A 20,764-nucleotide genomic window follows, 5' to 3' on the forward strand; every position below is an offset into this window, starting at 1 on the left:
CTCGCACCCCACACCCGGCTGGGTGAGCCCTGGCTGCCCCATGAACACAGCCGGGCTGGGTGCGGGGTGAAGACCCCACAGCTGCCGGGATGAATCCCTCCAAACCCACCCGGGAAAGCCGCCCACCCCTCTGGGAACGCCGCCAGAAGCTGGCACGGTGCCCCCCAAAGCCAACCCGCCAGGGATCGCACCCCACACATGGGGCACTCGGCGGAACCGGGGTGCTGGAGCCCCCCGAGCCCCCATCCCCAGGCCGGGCAGCTTTGGGGCGCTGCCCCCGCAGGGCTCGGCTCCGAGGCGATCCTGGAGCGAGTTTCTTGGCAAGGAGGCAGCCAGGAAAGGCCGGGACTGAGCCGCGGCCAGCCCCGGCTTCCTCCGCGGCCAGCGGCACGGGAAGGGGCCGCCTCGGCCCCCGACATCGCTGCAGGACGCGCTGGCCCCGGGGCTGCCAGCTCACAGCCATGGGGGGCAGCTCTGCTGGCCCTGCGGGGGTCTGGGGGCTCCTGGGGAAGGGGGCTGCACCCTCACCTCCCTGCGATGGCCTTGGGGACACCGCAGCGTCGCCGCCATTTGGGGGGGGGACACACCAAACAGGCAGGGGGGGCACAGCCCTTCCCGGGGCAGCGACCCTTCCCCGCAAGGTGCCAAAAAGCAGCCGCGGGGGAGGGCGAGCGAGCCGGAGCTGGGCTCTCAGTCCCGTCTCGGTGGCTTTCTGCAGCTCTAGGGGTCAGGGAGGAGCCCGGACATTTGTGTCCCCTGCAGGACATTTGTGTCCCCCGGCCGCGGCTCGGTGGCAGGGCTGGAGTGCCACCTCTCGGGAGCGCCGGGTGACAGACGGCAGCAGGCGGGCAGCCTCTACTCCAAATTTTAATGAAACAAATAAGTTAATAAGTTAATCAAGTGAGGTAACTACCGCTGGCTCGGGGGGGTCTGCGGGGACCAGCCAGCCCCGGGACGGGGGTTCTAAGGGTTAATTCCTGCGTGCGGCTGCGGGCAAAGCTGTCGCATGCACCTCGCCCCACGGCCACCCTCCCAGCGCTGTCCCCTGGTGTCGCACGGCCCGGGCACCCCCGGGGCGAGGGCAGAGCAGGGTTGGGGGGGTTCGAAAAGCTCTGGCAGCCCGCGCTGGCCACATGCACTAACGGGACGAGCAGGGTGGGCAGCCCCCAGCGCCCGGAGCAGGGGAGAAGGGGTGCGAATCCCACGGTGCCACCCCAGAGAGGGGCGGCGCTGGCAGCGGGGGGAGCAGCCCAGGGCAGGTCCTGGCACTGTGGGGTGACCACCGAGCCCCCCCGGGTGCAGCCCCCGCCCGGCGCTTTGGCACGGCCGCGGTGTTGCTGGGCTGGGGAGCAGCGCAGGGCACCGGGGCAGCCGTGGTGGCTCTGCTGAAGGTGACATGCAAGGACACCACCCTGTGGCAGGTCCCCTCCAGGCCCGGCCCGTGCTCCCCGGACCGCAGAGGGGACAGGGACACGGGCAGGGACAAACTGAGCACCGCAGGACCCAGCAGGGAGGGAATCCTCTAAGCAGGGGTTGGGACACCGGGGGAGGGACACTCCTTGGGGACAGCGCCTGTCCCCACAGCCCCTGCTCAGCTTCCTGGCTCCAGGGCCACCCTCGGGTGGAGATTTCCCCCCGGCCCTGAGCCCTCAGGGCCTCCAGGGCCCTCCTGGGCAGCACAGCCCAGCCCTGGGAGCTGGCAGGGAGTTGCTTATTGCCTATGGCCCCTCGGGTTGCTCTTCCCAGGGGTGTTGCATATTAAGACATTATTGCATAAATACATATATATATATATCTATATCTTCTATATATGTATTGCCCTGGGAGCATGCACGGGCAGGCAGAAGGCTCTGCTGTGCTTCTGGAGAGGTGCAGCCTGGGGAGGGGGGACAGTCCCCAGCTCCCCACACTGGGGACCCCGAGTGACGTGGGTAAAACCACCCTGGGTCGTGCCCCCACACCCCTGCTCTGGCAGCAAGAGGGAGGTGGGACCTTGCATAGCTGGTGGTGGCCCCGGCTCAGCTCTGGGGGACCAGGCAGGATCTGTCCTGAGGGCTGGGGATGGGGTTCAACCCAAACCCCAGGGGATGGGGCCAGCCCAGAGCATCCCCACCACAGCTGGGGAGCACCCAGGACCCTGGAACTGGGGAGGTGTCATCCTACAGGAAGCCAGAAACATCCCAGGAGCATCCTCAGGAGCATCTCAGGAACATCCCAGGAGCTCCCCAGGAATATTCCAGGAGCTCCCCAGGAACATCCCAGGAGTGTTCCAGGAATGTCCCTGGAGCATCTCAGGAATATCCCAGAATCATGCCCAGGAGCATCCCAGGAACATCCCAGGAACATCCCAGGAACATCTCAGGAGCATCCCAGGAATGTCCCAGGAACATCTCAGAAACATCCCAGGAACATCTCGGGAACATCCCAGGAACAGCCCAGGAATGTCCCAGGAGCCTGGGCTGGCCATGCCACAGTGCCACAGCCACCCCGCTGCAGCCGTGCCCCCTCAGAGGAAGACTCGGTTCAAGTAACACACGGCGAGGGGACAGCGAGGGGACAGCGAGGGGACAGCACCACGCCACCCCAGCGCCCCATCCCGGCGGGCAGCGCCCATCCCGCTGCCTCCTGCTCAGTCCATGTTGGCGCTGGCAGACCTGGAGGAGCTGAGGGTCTGGGCGGAGGCGGAGATGTCCTCGTGCTCCGCGGGGCTGTGGTAGTCCGAGGTGCTGTCGGGCTCTCCGGGCGGCGCCCGGCCCGCGGCCAGGCTGAAGGAGTTGCTGGAGCCCTTGCGGAGGCACTGCGAGTAGAGGCCGAGCAGCAGGTCCAGCTTGTGCTCGATGGATTGCACCTGCAAGGGCGGCAGGGAGGGCTCAGCCGGGCCCACCCCCCCTGGAGGGGTCGCAGGGGGCTCAGCTGACCCTCCCAAGGGATGGTGACATTGCCAAACATTGTGTGTTTCTATACTTTGTAATGGTTTTGGGTTTGTATCCTCTTATTTTTCCCAAATGGTGTACCCTTTTTCGTACCCTCTCCCTCTATCTGTAATCATTCTCCTGGGTTGAGATCATCCCCAAATCCCCGCCCTGGCTCTCTGTCAGTCACTCAGCATCCCATCCCCTCTAGAACTTTCAGTCCAAGCCATCGAGTGATCAGTCTGAGGCCAGGGGTCAGCCCCCAAGTGCTGCCCCATACACTGTCCCAAATGTCCATTCCCTAAGTGTTCACCCCTGAAGTTTCTTTACTGGTCAGCAAATTTATCTACTATTTGGTTCTCAGCTCCCTTTAAAATGTAACCTTGGCACTCTGAGCAGGACACCCCCTGAGGTGTGGGAGCTCCCAGGAGCTCCGAATAAAACCTTGGATTAACCCCTGCTAGGAGTCAGCCCTTTCATCCTCTACCGATGTCTCCAGTGTCTCTTATTCTGCAAAGGTGACTCGTTTGGCTGCCTTGGTACCCTCGGGGCAGGAGAGAGTGTCCCCCCGCTGCCTGCCGGGGTTCCTGGGGGGCTGGGGACCCCGGGCTGTCCCCTCCTGACCTGCCGCTCCACCTTGACCACGCGCCCCATCATGCTGAGCTCGTCCAGCTCCGCCTCCAGCGCCGGCTTCTCGCCCTTCTCCCGAACCTTCTTGTCCGCGGGGAGCGCCCGGTCCCTGCCCACGATCTGGTCCACGCTGGCAGGGAGGGCAGGAAGGGACAGAGCCCATCCATCACTCCCGAGGGCTCGGGAGTGCGGGAGAACCCCCAGGGTCACCTGCAGGGCACCTCACCGTGTCTGCAGGCTCTTGATCCTGCCCAGCATGTCCAGGTGTCCCGCCGAGTACTGCTCGATGACATCCTTGACATCGTAGGGACGCAAGGTCTCCTTGAACTTCCTCTTGGCCACCAGGAACTTCAGGATCCTGCAGGGACAGCCGGGCTGGAGGCAGGAACGGGGTGCCCGGGGGGCTCTGTGCCCGCTGGGGGACACGGGAGGGGACAGTCCCACCTGACAGCCCGGATGAGGGTCTTCACTGCCGGCATGATGTCCTCGAAGGTCAGGTCGCAGGGGGAGCTCCTCTCCTCGCCGCTGTCCTCCGGCGGGCAGTCGGCTGCGGGTGCCAAGAGCGGGGGGATGGCAGAGCCCGAGGTTTGTCCCCAACCCTGCATCGCCCCCCCAGTGTCCCCCAGGGGCTCACCCTCAGTCGGGGTGCGCGGCTTGAGCCTCAGGGATGCTCGGAACCGGGTGCGGTCGTTGAAGCTCCAGCTTTTCTGCACCTTGCTGGGGCTGGAGGCCTCGGCCACGTCCTCGGGGCTGGGGGAGCGGTGCAGGGGCGGCCCCAGGTGCTGCTGCCGGCCGCGGCTGCCCTGGCGCTGCGAGCTGCTCAGCCGCATCCGCTCCTTGATGCCCATCTTGCTGCTGCGCGGGGACAGCGGCAGGGCGGCGTCAGGGCCGTGGGGACGGGGACAGGGAAGGGGTGGCCCCTGTTTGAAGCGGGGGTGGCCGTGCTGAGCTCACAGAGTGCGCCCGGCAGGTTCCTGCAGGGGCAGCTCTGCGGTTGCTCCTTTAATTCCGTTTTTTTTGGTCGCAAGAGCAGAGAAAGGAGGTGGCAGAGGGAGAGAGGGGACAGACAGGCGTGGCAGCAGGGGACACGCGGCAGAGCCACCTCTGAGCTGAGCAGAGCTCTGCTCCCGCTCCACCCCTGCTGGCACGGGGTGTCCAAACCCGGCCAAGCTCCTTCATCCTCCTCCTCCTCCTCCTCCTCCTCCTCCTCCTCCTCCTCCAGGCTGCACCTCCCAATCCAGGCTCTGCTCCTGCCCTACCGCAGTTCTGCTCCCAAACCCAGCTGCAATTTCGGGCAATTTTTATGCAGGACCTACTCAAAACCCCCATATTTTGCGTGATGAGAGACCCCAAACGCAGCTCAAGGGGACACACGGGGAAGGACCCTAAAGCCGGGGAGGGCACGGAGAGAATCCCACACCCCCTGCAGGACAGGATCCACGAAACCCCGGCGTTTGGGGACACTCCTGGATTTCCTCAGGCAGGGCAAGGCAGGGATAAAGGCAGGAATACAGGCAGGGATACAGGCAGGGATACAGGCAGGGTCCTGGCAGGGATACAGGCAGGGATACAGGCAGGGTCCTGGCAGGGATACAGGCAGGGATACAGGCAGGGTTCTGGCAGGGTCCTGGCAGGAATAAAGGCAGGGTCCTGGCAGGGCACGGTGCTCACAGCCCTGCCCCGTGCTGGCAGCGGGGCTGCCACACATCCCACACATTCCCAGGCTGGGAAGGGCTGTGTCCCGGGAATCAGGCTGCAGCACACAGCTGGGATTTATGGGATTTATGGGATTTATGGGATTTATCCAAGTGCTGGAGATGGCTGCCACCAGCCCGTGCTCATCCACATTACAACGGGGAAACTGAGGCAGTAAGGGACAGTGAGACAGCTCGGCCCAGGCCATGCACAGCCTCCCTGCCCTGTGCAGGGACCCCAATCCTGCCTCCACCCGCCGTGCCTCGCTCCCAGCCCTGTCCATGTCGCAGGCACGGGTGCATCCATGCATCCCGAGGCTCCCGGTGCCGCTCTCGGGGGGGACACGCTACCTCCGTCTCCACGTGCCCCACGTCTGCAAGAGCCTCCTCTTACCACTAAAGATGGGGCTGGAGGGGCAGGGCAGAGACACAGGAGAAAAGAGAATCAGCCGCGGGCCAGCGCCCGCCCGTGCCCGCGGTGCCCCCGCGGGTGCCACAGCTTGTGTAGGTCCTGCATAAACACCCGCGCTGCCTCGGCCCTGCCAGCAGGGTTTGGGGACAGTCCCCGAGCGCAGGGACCGTGGTGGCCCCGCCGGGCTCGGGGGCGAGCGTTACCTGAGGCGTAAACACCTGTGGGGCTGCGCGTCCTCCTCGTTCCAGCTTGGGGCACGGGGAGGGGGAGGGTGGAGGGATGGAGAGGAGGAGGAGGGTGAGCGGGACAGGGAGGAGAGAGAGAAGATGAGATGTTATGAGAGGTGGGGGAGATGGGCGGGCTCAGGCCCCCGAGGGGGGTTCTGTCCTTCCCCTGCCAGCTCCTGGTTGGTCGCCGAGCCCAGGGAGGAGCCCCCCAAGCCCCGAACTCACCTGGGGGAGCAGGTCCCGCTCAGCCCCACGCCTGCAGCCTCAGCCCTGCTGATGTGGCAACACGGGGGAAACTGAGGCACGAGGCCTCTCCCCACCTAACCCTGGCCCGATGGCCTGGGGGGTGACCAGCACTGGGATCTCCTCTTCAGGCAGAGGGGACAAGGGACACGGTGCAGAGCATCCAGCAGGGCAGCCTCGAGCCCTCCCTTCTCTCCTCCAGGGCTCCGGGAGCCCTTCCCAGCCCCAGGCTCTGGGATTTGCTCTGGAGCATGGCCCCATGGCTCCATCCTGCCAGGCTGGCACCACTGCCCTTGCCAAGGGGTTTCCTGCCACTCTCAGCGAGCCTGTGCCACACCCCGGGGCCGCAGCCACGTGAGGAGGGCAGCGAGGTGACCTCAGACAGGTGCAAGAGCCCAGAGTGTCCCTGGGGTCAAACCTGCCCCTTCTGGAGCTGGGACGGAGCTGGAGCAGCAGCAGGAGCAGGGACACCTTGGGGTGGTGGCACCTCAGGTGACAGTGACAGTGACATCTCAGGAGGGCACGGAGGGGCAGAGACAGAGCAGAGAGGAGGGAGAACACGGGGGCTGCCCCCTCCTACCTTTCCCCTGAGCACACGGCCAGGCTGAAGGTTTTCTGGGCAGGGGTGAAGCAGTGGTAGGGTGGTGGGGCTCTGTCAGGCCATTTTTTCACCTCTGAATTCCTAAATCCTCCGTTGCGGACCCGGTGCAAATGCTCAAATATAAGGACCAGCTCTCTGAGGTCGGGGTGAAATAAAAACGGGGAGAAATTAAAATTTCCAAAGCAAACTAAAGCAGCAAAGCGAGGCTGAGCAGCTCTGGGTCCTCCTGAATGCCAACCAAAGCAAAACCAGAGCAAAACAAAACAAAACAGAACAAAACAAAACAAAATCAGCACTTTTGTTCAAAAGATGGTTTCTTAATTGGGGACGATGAGGCTGGGGAAGGTCCTGGGACAGGATTGCACAGAAGGAAGGGTTGGACGTGCTGAGGGAGATGGATCAGGCGAGGACAAACCTGGGACAGGGTGGGGACACGGGGACCTGTCACCATCAGATCCTGGGCTCCAGCCAGAAGGGGAAAGCTCAGAGCCAGCAGGGATGGAATCCGTAGGGAACACGGCTCCTGGCACAGCAGAGCCCCCAGAGACTCCCAGGACTGGGGGTGATGCTCGGGAAGCTGGGGCTCGGGGCTGTGGCTGTTGAAAGCCCCACCTTTGGAAAAATTGAGTGGGACAGAGGGATGAATCTGTCACACGGCCAGAGCAGGGCAGGCAGGAGGGCAGGGAGGCTCACAAGGATGTGGCAAACCCTCAGGATCTGGAAGAGAGGCCTGGAAACCTTTGGGAAGCCTTTGATCCACCCACAGTGGCAAAATCCCAGGGATCACAGCAGGGACACGCTGCAGGAACGGGACAAGGGGCTCCCGCTGGATCCCCCCTGTCCAGCTGGGCCCACACCTGGAACCAGCTCCTGTCTGGCTGCAGCTCCACTGCCACAACCGTGGGCTCCCCGAGGCACCACCCCGCTCCCTGTGGGGCTGGAGGAACGCTGTGGATGGAGTGAGAGGGGATGGGATGGGCGCTGTGAGGATGATGAGGGTGAAGGAGGCTCCTTCAGCAGACTCCCATCCTGGGAAGGCGTCGGCGCTGCTCGACCCCACCGAGCTCCTGGGGTTTCCACAAGGTCCCTCCTGGTTTCCCAGGGTTTCCATCCCCACGGGGACCCCCGGGAGCCGCCCAGCCCTCCTCCCCTCCCGCCTACCTGAAGGCGGGCAGGAGGCTGTCGTAGTAACACCACGTGGCCGTCAGGTACCCCCGGCTGGCATCCGTGGAGTACAGGCGCCAGGCAGCCTGCAGGCAGCGAGATTCCCGGGAATCGGGATCCATCGGGATGGGAGAACCCCCCCGAGCCCTCCATCCATCCATCCATCCATCCATCCATCCATCCATCCATCCATCCATCCATCCACCCATCATCCATCCATCATCCATCCATCCATCCATCCATCCATCATCCATCCATCCATCCATCCCTCCATCCATCCATCCCTCCATCCATCCATCCATCCATCCATCCATCCATCCATCCCACCCAGGAGGCAGCGGCCGACCCGCAGGATGTCGGTGCTGGAGGTGGGGCCGGGAGTTTGGGTGGGCAGAGGAGGGGAGGGGACGGCAGAGCATTCCCGGGCAGGGCTGGGGGAGCTCGGCAGCTGCCTCACCTGGATCAGGTTGGCTGCCGGGGTCCGCCTCTTCTCAAAGTGCTTCTGCCGGTGCTGCTCCTGCACTTTGAGGGCGAAGCCGGAGCCCAGGATCCCCTGGGGACAGGAGGGGACAGGGCCGTGAGTGCCAAACCCCACACAGAGGCGGCTCTGCCCCTTTCCCCCCCCCATTTTGAGCCTCTCCCGGCCCCACTCACGGCGGGCAGGGCGAAGAAGGAGATGCCGAGCAGGGCGAATCCGGCCGCCAGCATCCGGCCCAGCCACGTCTGCGGCGCTTTGTCCCCGTAGCCGATGGTGGTCAGGGTCACCTGCCCGGGGGCACAGCAGCGGGGGGCCTGCAGGGCGCTCCCCCAGCACGGCCCCGTCCCCTCCTGCCCCCGGGGGGCCGTGGGGGCTGAGCTTACCGTGCCCCACCACAGGGAATCGGCGTAGGTGGCGAACTGGACGTTGGCGTCCTTCTCGGCCAGGTAGACGAGGAAGGAGGCGAAGATGAGCACGAGGAAGCCGATGTACCAGGCGGTGATGAGCTCCTGCGGGGCACGGCGGCTCAGAGGCGCTCGGGGGCGCGCCCGGGCGATGCCCCCGGGTGGTTTTTCTCACCTTGCTGTGGGCGTAGACGACGGAGCCCAGCAGCTTCCAGGTGCCGCCGCGGCGGTCCATGCGCACCATGCGCAGGATCTGCAGGAAGCGCATGCTGCGCAGCGCCGACGTGGCGAAGATGTTGCCCTGCGTGCCCGCGGCGATGACGGCCACCGAGGCGATGAAGACGATGAAGTCTGAGGGGACAGAGAGGCTCAGGGGGTGGCGTGGGTCACCCCGAATTCCGGACGTAAAAATCGACGATAAAATCCCCCCGCAAAGTTGTGGCGTTGTACTAATGTGTTGTGTTATTAATTTATTATTGTGTTAGCTGGTAAAGGGTTTGAACGTGAGTCCTGTGAGGAGCAGGGGGTTGTTTAGCTTGGAAAAAGGAGGCTCAGGGGTGATCTCAGCACTCTACCTCACTGCCTGAAAGAAGGGGTGAGGACACAGGAGTCCGTCTCTTCTCCCAGGAAACCAGAGAAGGAACAAGGGGAAATGGACTCAACTGCACCAGGGAAGGTTCAGGTTGGATATTAGAAAAAAGTTCTTCACGGAAAGAGTGGTCAAGCATTGGAACAACCTTATATATTATATTGTTTTCCCCATGTACATATTCTTCCCCTAGAAACTTTCCAAAATAGCTTGCTTTTACTGAATATAAAATTTGAAAAAAAACTTCAAAGCTTTCAAAGTTCCAGTAAAGAAAACCGTTGGGCTCTAAATAATTGTATTTACCACGAACTTTTATATGACATTATGTATATTCCACCAACTGAAAATATTGACTCAAACACACGTTGAAGGACACACTTAAGTCTGTGCAGACCCCGTGGTGTGGCAGCAGCTCTCTGGCCACAGAGAAAAACACAATTTTCCCTGGCCATCATCCTGGGAAAGGCTGTGAGAAGCTCAGAGAAAAGAATGAGAAACAATTCTCATCTTCACTTGCTGCACCCGGTGTTGCGCACGTGTGGAAAGTGTTATGGAGATTTGTTTACCAGGGGGTGATTTCTTAATTTCTTAATGATGTTCAGATTCAAGGACCAATTAGGTCAAATCTGTATCGGACTGTGTGTAAGGGTGATGGGTTTCTCAATAAGTACAGTATATTAAAGTGATTAATCAGCCTTCTGAGAATCATGGAGTCAATGCTAATTATGACAAATGGTTTTGTCTTTGCCCCTGATCCCTTCGGCATGCTTTGGAAGAAACCTCACTGGAACACATCATGCAAAGACCCTTCCTGTCCTTCCTCCGCTGAGCCATCCATGGCGTGTGCACGGACTTGAAATGGCTGCTCTGGTGCCGTGACTCTGAACAGCTTCTGAAGGAGACACCTCAAAGAAGCTTGCAAGGTTTCTACCACCCTGCCACGCCGCAGCAGAGGGAGCTGCTGGCCGTGCCAGCCCGTACCTATCACGCAGAAGGGTTTCCTGGCGAAGCGGAAGCGCCCGCGCCAGCCGCGGTAGCGGCAGCAGCAGCCGGCGGCCCAGACGCGGACGATGTACTCCATGCCGAACACCACGATCATCACGAATTCCTAACGGGGAAGAGAGGAAAAAAGAGGGTAGGGCTCAGATTTTGGCCCAGATGCAAATGATGTTCTCCATGCCGAACACCACGATCATCACGACTTCCTAACAGGGGAAAAAAGGAAAACAGAGGGGGCTCAGATTTCGGCCCGTACATGGATGATGTGCTCCATGCCGAACACCACGATCATCACGAATTCCTGCCAGGGAAAAAGAGGGAAAAAGAGGGAAAAAGAGGGGGCTCAGATTTCGGCCTGTATGCGGACAATGTTCTCCATGCCGAGCACCACGATCATCACAAATTCCTGTGGGGGGAAAAGAGGTAAAAAGAGGGGCTCAGATTTCGGCCTGCACATGGACGATGTACTCCATGCCGAACACCACGATCATCACGAATTCCTAACAGGGGAAAAAAGGAAAAAAGAGGGGGCTCAGATTTTGGCCCGCACATGGATGATGTACTCCGTGCCAAACACCATTATCATCACAAATTCCTAACAGGGGAAAAAAGGAAAAAAAGAGGGGCTCAGATTTTGGCCCGCACATGGATGATGTTCTCCATGCCGAGCACCACAATCACCATGAATTCCTAACGGGGGAAAAGAGGGAAAAGAGGGAAAAGAGGGGGCTCAGATTTAGGCCCAGACGCGGACAATGTACTCCATGCTGAGCACCACGATCATCACAATTTCCTGACGGGGGAAAGAGGGAAAAAGAGGAGGCTCAGATTTTGGCCCGCACGTGGATGATGTGCTCCATGCCGAACACCACAATCATCACAAATTCCTAACAGGGGAAAAAAGGGAAAAAGAGGGGCTCAGATTTCGGCCCGTACATGGACGATGTTCTCCATGCCGAACACCGCGATCATCACAAATTCCTGCCGGGGAAAAAGAGGGAAAAAGAGGGAAAAAGAGGGAAAAAGAGGGAAAAAGAGGGAAAAAGAGGGAAAAAGAGGGAAAAAGAGGGGCTCAGATTTCGGCCCGCACATGGATGATGTTCTCCATGCCGAGCACCACGATCATCACGAATTCCTGCCGGGGGAAAGAGATAAAAAGAGGGTAGGGGCTCAGATTTGAGGGGGACAAAGTGAATCGGGCTGAGCGCGGCGCGGGGTGGCCCCAGCAAGGCTGGAGGAGCCAGCCCGGGGGATGAGGGCGGTGAGACGGAGCCGCCGGGGCTGTGAGGGAGTCGCTGCTCTCCTCCTCGCCCCGAGCTGGGTCCTTTTCCTCCACTGTCAGCATTGTCCTCCTACCTCTCGCACAAACAAGCCCCCGTTCTGCTTACTCGCAGGAAAGTCACAAGGACCTTCCCAATTTAGTCTCCGTCACTCGGGAGAAGTCCCTGCGTCAGCTCTTTCTGACAGTTTGGGGGAAAGTTGCCTTTTTTAGCCCCTCGTGCCTTGCCTGTTCCAGCGGTTGGCGCGCGGAGGGACAATGGTGGGATGGGCCACCCTGAGCCCTGGTGACACCCACGGCCAGGCCACCCCGGAGGTGCCATGGGACCACCAGTGACTGGTGGCGAGGTCACAGGGGCTCTGCCCGCGATCGTGCCCGATTCTTTCAGGATGTAAAGTGGGGAGAGGAAGCCCGAGCAGCTCCTGCATCACTCACCAGGATGAAGAGGCACTCGTTGGCCAGCTTCTGGTGCTCCTGGATGGTGGAGAAGACCGACAGCACCAGGCAGCTGAAGACGAGGAGGAATCTGGAAGGACAAAGTGTCAGTGGGGGCACAGGGACAGCCAGGGGACCCCACCCCTCACCCACAGCCTGAACCCCCCAGTCAAGACCTCCCCACTGGGGACACGTTTTGCCTCTAGATGGTGGCATGGAGCCTTTGGGCAGCCCAGGAGCTGCCACGGGGCTCGGTGCCAGCTCTGCCGCAGCCCTGCATCTTCTTCATTAAAGGCAGGGAGGGACACGGGGGGTCCAGCACTGTGGGGGGCTCTGGTGCTGCAGGAAGGGGACCAGAGCTCCTCAGGACTGTCCCCAGCAGCACTGGCACCGTGGGGACCTGCCAGCAGCACCTGGGAAGTGCCAACCCAGGGAAAAGTCCCCAGGAACAGCTCTGAGGCTGCTCCTCCCCGAGCGCCGGGTCAGGCACGAGGGGCTTTGGCCCATTTAAAATAAGGAGGGGAATTAAAAAAAAAAAAAAAAAAAGAAAAGAAAAAAAGAAAGTCGACTCTGAAGCTGAAGCAAACGAAACCTCCAAAAATACATTTTTTTCCCCTGATCCAGCGATTCTAAAAAAGGAAAGCGGAGGGCTTGTGCCACAGGGCCACGTGACACAAAGGGCCACTCTCTGCTCCAGGGTGGCACTGGGGACCACGGGCACACCACGCTGGGTGGCACTGGCACGGCCTGGCTGAGCCCTGGTGGCCCTGGCACCTTGTCCTCGAGCTGGTGGCACCCAGCTCAGCCCCATGGCTGTGTTCTCATGGTGACGATGCCCGGGGGCCACCAGGGGTGGATGAAACCTCCCCAAAACCATAATGAAAACCTGCTGGGGGAGGAGAAATCTCTTTAATTAATCCGGGGGGTGTGGGGGGCTCAGCCCCTGCTCAGGAGGACATCCCCATCTCTTTGTGTTGGTGATTTTTGGGCAGAACCAGCTCCTGGGCCATCAGAAGGGTGAACCCTGTCCCAGCTGTCCCAACTGTCCCAGTGCCACTGGGAAGGTGCCAGGAGCACAGCAGAGAGGGGCTGGCACTCTGTCCCTCAGTGGGAGCATCCAGGACCCCTCCCCACTGACCCACAGCCCCCAAGGGCTCTCAACCCAGCCCTGGCATGAGGAGGATGAGGGTGGCACAGCCTGAAGGGGACAGCTGGGTCCTTTTCCCCAAAATGCTGCTGGAGGTGGGACCGACAGCAAAATAATCCTTGGGAATGGGAGAAGGGCTGGATGCAGAGCAGGGAGGAGGCAGAGCTGGAGCCAGGAAGGGGCCAGGGGTGTCACGGCCGTGTCACCACCCTGTCCTCACTGCTCTCCCGGGCTCTCCCCTCCCGCAAGGCAGAAGGTTGGAGCCAGCTCCTTCTCCCTCTGAATTATTAATTGGGTTTTTTTCCCCCAGCACAGCAGTTCTGGAGTGAAACCCCGCAGGGAACAGCGTGGCACGGGCAGGGGGTGCCAGGCTCTGGGCTGAGGAGCAACCAGGGCCCAGGGCAGAGCTCGGGCCTTCGCATCATCAGCAATAAAAGATTATCCAAGCAGGATTTAGCAGGCAATTACACGGGCAGCGAAGCACAAAGCAGAGGAGAAGGCAGAAATCTCCCAGCCTGCAGAGATTTGTGCCCCTCGCCTCATCCAGCGAGCAGGGAGGGGGTCCCCATGCCTGGGGCTTTGCTGTGGGTGGCCCTGGCTCTGGAGCACCACGGTGATGGAAACCTGGACCCGGCGGGGTGGGGAAAGCTCCCAGGCAGCATCCCGCAGGATTTGGGGGAGGATACAGGCATGAGAGGTCCCACGGGGCTGGCTGGGAAAGGAACTTTCTGGGAACACATCACCTGCTAGGAATTAGCTTGCAAAGCCCGGGCAAACGCCCCGTCCCGGCTGCCGGCAGCGCTTAAGCGGCTTAGGGCAGGGTCAGATGCCTGGAGGCAGCGAGGGGAGCCAGGAACCGGCATCCCCCACCCCTCCCGGGCAGGAATGCCGCTCTCAGCCGCCCTACCAAGCACCCGGGGGGGTTTTACATCCTCAGCCCTCCATCAAACCCCGCTGGCGACCGGCGGTGCCAGGATCCCGTCCCAGTTTGATGCTCTTCCCACCCTGCAAGAGGAGCTGGAAAACCGAGGAATGCTGGCAGGGAATGGGGAGGGGGCAGAGAGAGGGGGCCAGGAGCTGCAGGGCTGCCCCATCCCGGAGGCTGAGCTGGTGTTTCACCTCTCCCAAATAAAATTCCCATTTCCAGCCCCTTTCCCAGCCCATGGACGTGGGGACAGGACCCGGCAGGAGCAGAGCCCGGCCCCAGCAGCAATGAAACCTCCCCAAAACAATAATGAAAACCCGGCGGGGAAGGCGAAATCTCCTCAATTAATCTTCATTAGGGTGGGCCTTGCCATCTGCTGCCGCCCGAGCCGGCCCAGGAACAGGTGAGCCGGGAAAGCTGCTGAGCTCAGGGGAAGCAGGGCCAAGTCGGCCTCCCAGGGTGGGCAGGCGGGCACCAGTTGGCCCCCAGTGCCCCCCAGACACCCCTGGGCAAAGGGGCTGCACGCCAAAAGAGCCTGGGACAAGCTGGGGGAACGGGATCCTCGGAGCTTGTGGGGTGGGATGGGGGGTGGAACAGCCCGGCCTGGCCAGGAGTCATCCCTGAACCCCCGGGGCTGGCACGGGGGTGACACCGGCCCTGGCAGGGCTGTCCTGCTCCCTGCTGTGCCCAAACCTCTGGGACTGGCACGGGGGTGACATCCTGGCAGGGCTATCCCTCTCCCACTTTGCCCTTGCCCCATGACTGGCATGGGGGTGACACCAGCCATGGCAGGATTGTCCTTGTCCCCACTTTCCCAAACCCCCGGGGCTGGCACAGGGGTGACACTTTGGCAATGCTGTCCCGGTCCCACTTTGTCCTTGCCCTGGCACTGGCACAGGGGTGACACCCTGGCATGCCTGACCTGGTCCCACTTTACCCTTGCCCCAGGGCTGGCACAGGGGTGACACCCTGGCAGGACTGTCCCGGTCCCACTTTGCCCTCGCCCCCCGGGGTTGGCACAGATAACTGAGCCCAAGGCAAACACCACCCGAGGACAAACAGCTCAGCCGAGGGATGAGCAAGAAAACCAACCCCGGGGAGGCACGGATCCCTTCCCTGGCAGCATCACAGCAACCTGGGCCGTACCCTCCAGCTCTGCCATCGCTGCAAATCCAGGGTTTGGACCAAAACTGCTCCAGCGGGGATGGGGATGGCGTTTCACCCTGCCCGCTCCCCAGGCCGCCAGGTTCAGCTCGGTCTGCAGCTGTACAAACAGCTCGTGCCATAAATCCCCGCCGCTCGGCCCCGCGGCCCTTCAGGAGAGGGGATATAAATAACCGGGCTGTGGCCGCCCTGTTTGCGCCCGTAACCATGGCACGGAGCGTCCCACGCCGCCCAGAAGAGAAGCAGAAAAGCTCCCAGTGTTCCCCCACGGAGCCAGGAGCGGGCAGGGGCACAGCAAAGGCTGGCACACGCTGCCAGCAGGAGGGGGCTGCTGCCAGAGCCCTGCAGCCCCAGCGGAGGGGCAGCACCGGCTGTGCCCCTGGGGAAGGCTGGGAGCAGAGCTGGGCTGTGGAGCCTCTGCCCCAGCCCACGGCAGAACCCACAGGGTGACATCCCGCAGAGGGTGCGAGCCCGTGGTTTTAAAATCGTGGTGTTTTGGGAGGAAAATCTTGCTGGTGGCATCACCTGGCACCCCCGTGGCACCCGGCGCCCCGCGGGGAGCACGGTCACAAGGCTCCTGCGGCCGTGCCAAGGCGCTCACACGGAGCAGCCGGGATAGTTTTGCTCTTGGATCATCTGGCAAGGAGCGGGCTGGAGGTGGGGAAGGAAGCAGAGTGTTTTCTGAGGCACCCCAGCAGAGAGATCGGGGCTGTCACCCTCGTCCGCAGGGATGGGGACATTTGGGGCACAAGGGTGTGAGTGGCCCCAAACTGGGACCCTCAAAGAGTGGAGGGGAGGTTTGGGATCGCTGCTGGGGGGGACTAAGAATCAAAAGCTCTCCAGCATCACCCCTGCACCCCACTGGGGCACCCAAACTGGCACCTCCTGCACCGGCCTGGGGGGTCCAGAGAGAGCAGGAAAAGGGAAAAAGGAAAAAAAAACAGAAGGAAAAATCAATGCCCCGTTTCATGTTGCGCCGAAGTCGCTTAATTTTATGCCCTGGTGACACCACATGGGGCTGGGGAAAGTGCTGTGCCGGCTTCTCCTGCCGCTGGCACTGCCCCTGAAGCAGCTCCCGTTTCAGCCCCAGGCAAGGTGGCCCTGGGGGCAGAGCCCGGGCTCGAAGGGCACAGCCTCCAGTCCCCCTGGCTGTGGCCATGCCACCAGCCCAGCGAGTTAAAAGCCTTCAACGAGCTAAATTCAAAGAGGTGGAAGGGTTGAGAGTTAAACTCAAGAGTTTAAGAGAGGTTGAAGAGTTAAATTCAAGAGGATTTTCCGAGCAGGCGGCGGGGACTCGGTGCTGAGCAGGGCTGGGAGGATTTCCTGCAATCCATGCCAGGCTGCAGGCCCAGGAACTGCCCCGGGGGTGTTGGCAAGGGCTGGGCACTGGCCATGGTGGCACTGCCAGCAGGGCAGGGGGTGTTTTCTGGATGTCCAAGCAGTGCTGGAGGGATGTGACACGGTCGGGGGTGACAGCCCCATCCTGCCCTCCACACCCAGCTGGAACAGCAGCCAGGCACAGGGATGCTCCGGGAGCTGCCACCACCCTGCTCCCTGGCCGGAGGGGGACACATCCCAGTGCCACCATCCCAACCCAGCCGGGATTTCCCACTGGAGGCCAACCCTGAGCAGGGACAGCCCGTGCCTGGCATCCCTCACCCAGTGCCAGGCTTGCCCTGCCACTCTGCCGGGAGCTGCCACCCCTGTGTCCCCACCAAACACCCAGCAGGGACAAGGCTCCCATGCGTCCCCTCAGGGAAAGTCCTCTCCCAGGTGGGAAATAAACCCAAGAGCAGCGCAGGGAGCCGGGCCTGGCACGGGCGACGCTGCTCCAGGCGGGGGATTGCGGCTGCTCCCGGTGCTGCTGGCTCAGGCTTCCCTAATTTGCTCCAGGTGAAGCTGTTCTGGATGGAAGTGCTCCTCCAGGGCCGGAAAAGTGCTGAGCCGAGCTGCGGCTGCACCCAGCCGCCGTTCCATAACCACCGGCACCGGCAGACCCCGCGAGCCGCTGGGAATGCGGGGGGCTGGCGGGTGGGCAGGGACAGGCCGCAATGGGAAGAGCTGGAATTGGGCACCTGGAAAGCCGCGTGGAGCAGCTCCAGGCTGCAGAACCCCCCTGGCAGGGCAGCCCCTGCCCGCGGGCACGCAGCCGTGCCCGTGCCAAGCCCGCAGCGGCTTTGCCGGGAGCAGGGAAGAGCCTTCCTGCCCGCTAACGAGGAGGAGATTGGAAAAAGGAAGTTCTTATGTTGCCTCCTGGCTCTAAAGCCTCTGGCTTAACGCTCTGGGCTCCCTCCCGGATTTGCTCCGTAAGCTCCGGGGCTGGGAATTCTCATTCCAAGCGGGCGAGGCACGGCTTGGCGAGGCCGGCCAGCGCCTCTCTTCATGGCCAGCGCGGGGCTGCAGGGGCTGGGGACACCTCGGAGCCTCGGGTGCCACCTGCACGGGCTCCCCTGTCCTCACCACCCCCTTCCCGGAGCATGGGGGGCTTTGGGGACATCCATCAGACCCCAAAAGTGGCTCCAAGCCCTCCCAGCCCCTCCGGGCAGAGCTGCTGCAGAAATGATTCAGTCACCCAACCACTGAGCCCAGAGCAGGTGCCGGGATAAGATTTGGGATCAATTCGCCGACAGAAAGAGACTGAAGTCGGTCAATAAGCGCTTCCCGGCTCCGGGGGGGAAGCGCGTCACTTCTCAGCGGGTATTTCCATTTTAGCAGTTTTCAGCCCTGCCTCGGAGCCAGCCTGCTCGGGAGAGGCAGCGCAGGGGACCCGTTTGTGTCACCTCGGGCCGGGGGCTCCGTCCCCTCCCCTGCCTCGGGGAGGGGAAGGGGAGGGGGGTAACACCTTCCTCCTCTTTTGTTAAAACCCAGGAATTGCGGCACACAAATCATCCCCGACAACTTCAGAGCCGCTGCAACAGCTTCGCAGCTCCCATCTGCTGCGAGAGAGAGAGAGAGGAAAAAAAAAAACCCAACAAAAAACTTGGAAGGAGCCAGAAATGAGCAGCATTACGGGAGAGGCTTCACAGAACAGATGTCCGCACCTTGCACCCACTGCGGAGTCTTCCCACAGGATTCGGGGGGTCCCTGGCAGGACTCTGCCCTGCAGCTGCCTCAGCCCTAAAATTAAGCGAGCGAGTGAACAAAAAGCCTCCCCAGCAAAGGCTGGAGACGTTTGGCTGCTGCTGCCGGCGGCTGCACATCTTGTGGAACAAAGCCCAGCACCCAGGAGCTGCGGGCCAGGCACGCTGGGGTGGCAGGGGAGGGGCTGGGGGGGCTTGGGGGGGCTCTGCAAATGGGGCCGCTCCTGCCAGGTGGTTGTTTTTGGGGTAAAACAGGTTCAGACTGGTGGAGGACGCTCAGGGATGGGTGTCCCAGCTGGGAGATGAGCAGGGGCACAGCTCTCCCACATGCCATGGGTGTCCATCCCGACTGCCTCGCCTGGCGGGGGCTTTGGCTGCCTTTCCCTGCTGGAGAAGCTCTTCCCAGGGTGGGATTTTCCACGCAGGGATTCAGGCTGTGGGAGGCCGCAGGGGAGGTGCGGTTACAAATGGGCCCCGGGCTCGTGTCCCGGCTCCCTGGGGAGCTCAGGTGCCCTTTCCTCCAGTGACAAATTCCTGCTGCCAGCTCGATGTGCTAACTTAGGCAAGACCCATTTTCCTGCCTCTTAACGAGCTCCGGCTCCCGCACCCCAGAAACGACGCAGCCCCGCGGCACCGCTCCAGGTGAGAGGCGAGGAGGCAAAATTTTGGCTCGTGCCCTCGCAGAAGGTCCGTGCCCACACCTGGCACACGCCAGGCAAAGAGGGAAAACACGTCCTGCCCCACGGCTGCAGCGATGTCCCGGCAGTGCCACCGTGTCCCGGCTTGGGACGAGCCCCATGTTGGAGCCCCCTCTGTCCCCGCAGCCTCCAGGGGTGTTGGGGACCCCCCAGCTCCCTGAGGCAACAAACCCGAGGGGGTGAAGCTGCTCTGAGCCCTGAGCCGAGCCCGCACGCCAGGAGCCGTGGGATGCTCGGATCCAGCGAGGGAAGCTGGAGCAGGGCTTGGGCAAACACCCGGAGCGGGGAAAGGAGCAGGTGCGCTCCCGGGAGCTCCCTCCGGGCCCGGAGAGGGATTCCCGGCGCTGGGGATGGACGGCGACCCGGGAACGGGCGCAGCTCTCGGGGTCCAGCAGGGACAAACCCCCCGCGCTGCCCCATGCCAGCCGGACACGGCTCTGGGGTGGCACTCCCGCCTTGTCCCGGCACTGCTACAGGTACAGCACAGCAGAGGGTCCCCGGTGCCGCCCAGAGCTGTCACCCCCGCGGGTCCCCTGCCTTTGAGGGTCCCCCACGCTCAGAGACCCCTGCCAGGGACAGCGGCAGAGCGGGACGGTGACACGGTGCCCCCGGGAAGGGGCGCTGGGTCATCCCGGAGATTGAGTGCCACCCCCGGGATGCGCTCAGCTCCTCGCCCCGGACCCCCTGCCCCGAACCCCCGAAGAGTGACAGATCCCGGAACCGGGACCGGGACCGGGACCGGCTCCGGCGGCAGCAGCGGCACCGGCGCGTCCCCCCCTCCGAACACAGAGCAGAAACTTCCCGGTGGAGCCCGGGGGGGCTCGCTGGGAGCCCCGCGACTCTCCCGGTACCCCCGGTGCTCCTTCACCGGCAGCGCCCGCCCCGTTCCCTGCCGGGCAGCCCTGCGGGTGGGGGTCCCTGCGGCCCCCCCGGCGCCCGCTACTCACATGAAGACGTGGTAGATGAACGCCCAGCCGCGGGGCCGCTCCAGCACGTTGTACAGGCAGTTCTGCAGGCGGCGGCGGCAGCACCGCGGGGCCCCGGCGGGGCGGGGGGCGGCCCCGGGGCGCGGCCCCGCCAGCAGCCCCCGGCGGCGGGGAGGGGGCGGCGGCGGGGGGGTCCCGCTGCCGGGGCCGGGGGTCCCCGCGCCCTCGGTCCGCACCGCCGTCAGCGCCGCCCGCCGCTCCCCGCCCGCCGCCGCCGCCCCGGCCATGGCCGCCCCGCTCAGGCCGCCGCCCGCCGCATGGCCCCGGCCGCCGCGGGACCCCCGAGCCAGCCCGGGGCCGCTCCCGGGGCCACCTGCCTTTAGCCGCCGCCGCCGCCGCGGGCCCTCCCCCGCCGCCGGCCCGGCCCGCCCCGCCGTACCTGGCCCCCGCCCCCGGGGCTCCGCGGGACGGGCGGGCGGGCAGCGCCGTGCGGGCTGCAGGGGATGGGGCGGTGGGCGGGCTGCTGTCACCGCCCCTGGGGACGGGGAGAGTGCTGGGGCATCCCGGCTGCGTCCCGCAGCTCATCCCAAACTGCCGCATCCCGAACCGAGCCGCATCCCAGGCCACATCCCAGCCTCACCCCGCACCGCATCCCAAATGGAATCGCGTCCCGAGCCACGTCACTGCATCCCAAACTGCATCCCAAACTGGATCTCAAACTGGATCCCAAACTGCGCCCCAAACTGGATCCCACTGC

General features: G+C 63.0%; 1 protein-coding gene across 1 annotated transcript; it reads right to left on the reverse strand.

Moving 5' to 3' along the window:
- Positions 1 to 559: 559 nt before the first annotated feature.
- On the reverse strand, positions 560 to 20,294 carry KCNQ4 (potassium voltage-gated channel subfamily Q member 4). The gene is made up of 14 exons (XM_064398699.1): positions 20,029 to 20,294; positions 12,068 to 12,158; positions 10,336 to 10,462; positions 8,941 to 9,116; positions 8,745 to 8,870; positions 8,538 to 8,648; positions 8,341 to 8,436; positions 7,881 to 7,969; positions 6,699 to 6,854; positions 4,177 to 4,397; positions 3,987 to 4,089; positions 3,769 to 3,900; positions 3,537 to 3,672; positions 560 to 2,848 (listed from the first exon to the last, which is right to left on the reverse strand). Exons 1-14 carry the CDS (start codon positions 20,292 to 20,294, stop codon positions 2,630 to 2,632), a joined length of 2,049 nt encoding a protein of 682 aa, XP_064254769.1. The 3' UTR covers positions 560 to 2,629.
- Between the last annotated feature and the right edge of the window lie 470 nt (positions 20,295 to 20,764).

Source organism: Passer domesticus, chromosome 24 (assembly GCF_036417665.1).
Source record: "Passer domesticus isolate bPasDom1 chromosome 24, bPasDom1.hap1, whole genome shotgun sequence".
Lineage (NCBI taxonomy): Eukaryota > Metazoa > Chordata > Aves > Passeriformes > Passeridae > Passer > Passer domesticus.

Excerpts from the sequence above, each read along its gene's own strand:
- KCNQ4 (XM_064398699.1), bottom strand. The coding sequence starts at position 20,294 with ATGGCCGGGGCGGCGGCGGCGGGCGGGGAGCGGCGGGCGGCGCTGACG. Across the intron at positions 8,437-8,537 it reads CCTTCTTCGCCCTGCCCGCC|GGGATCCTGGGCTCCGGCTT; the intron begins GTGAGTGGGGCC and ends TCCTGTCCCCAG. Across the intron at positions 6,855-7,880 it reads AGCCTCCTGCCCGCCTTCAG|AGAGCTGGTCCTTATATTTG; the intron begins GTAGGCGGGAGG and ends CCCCGACCTCAG.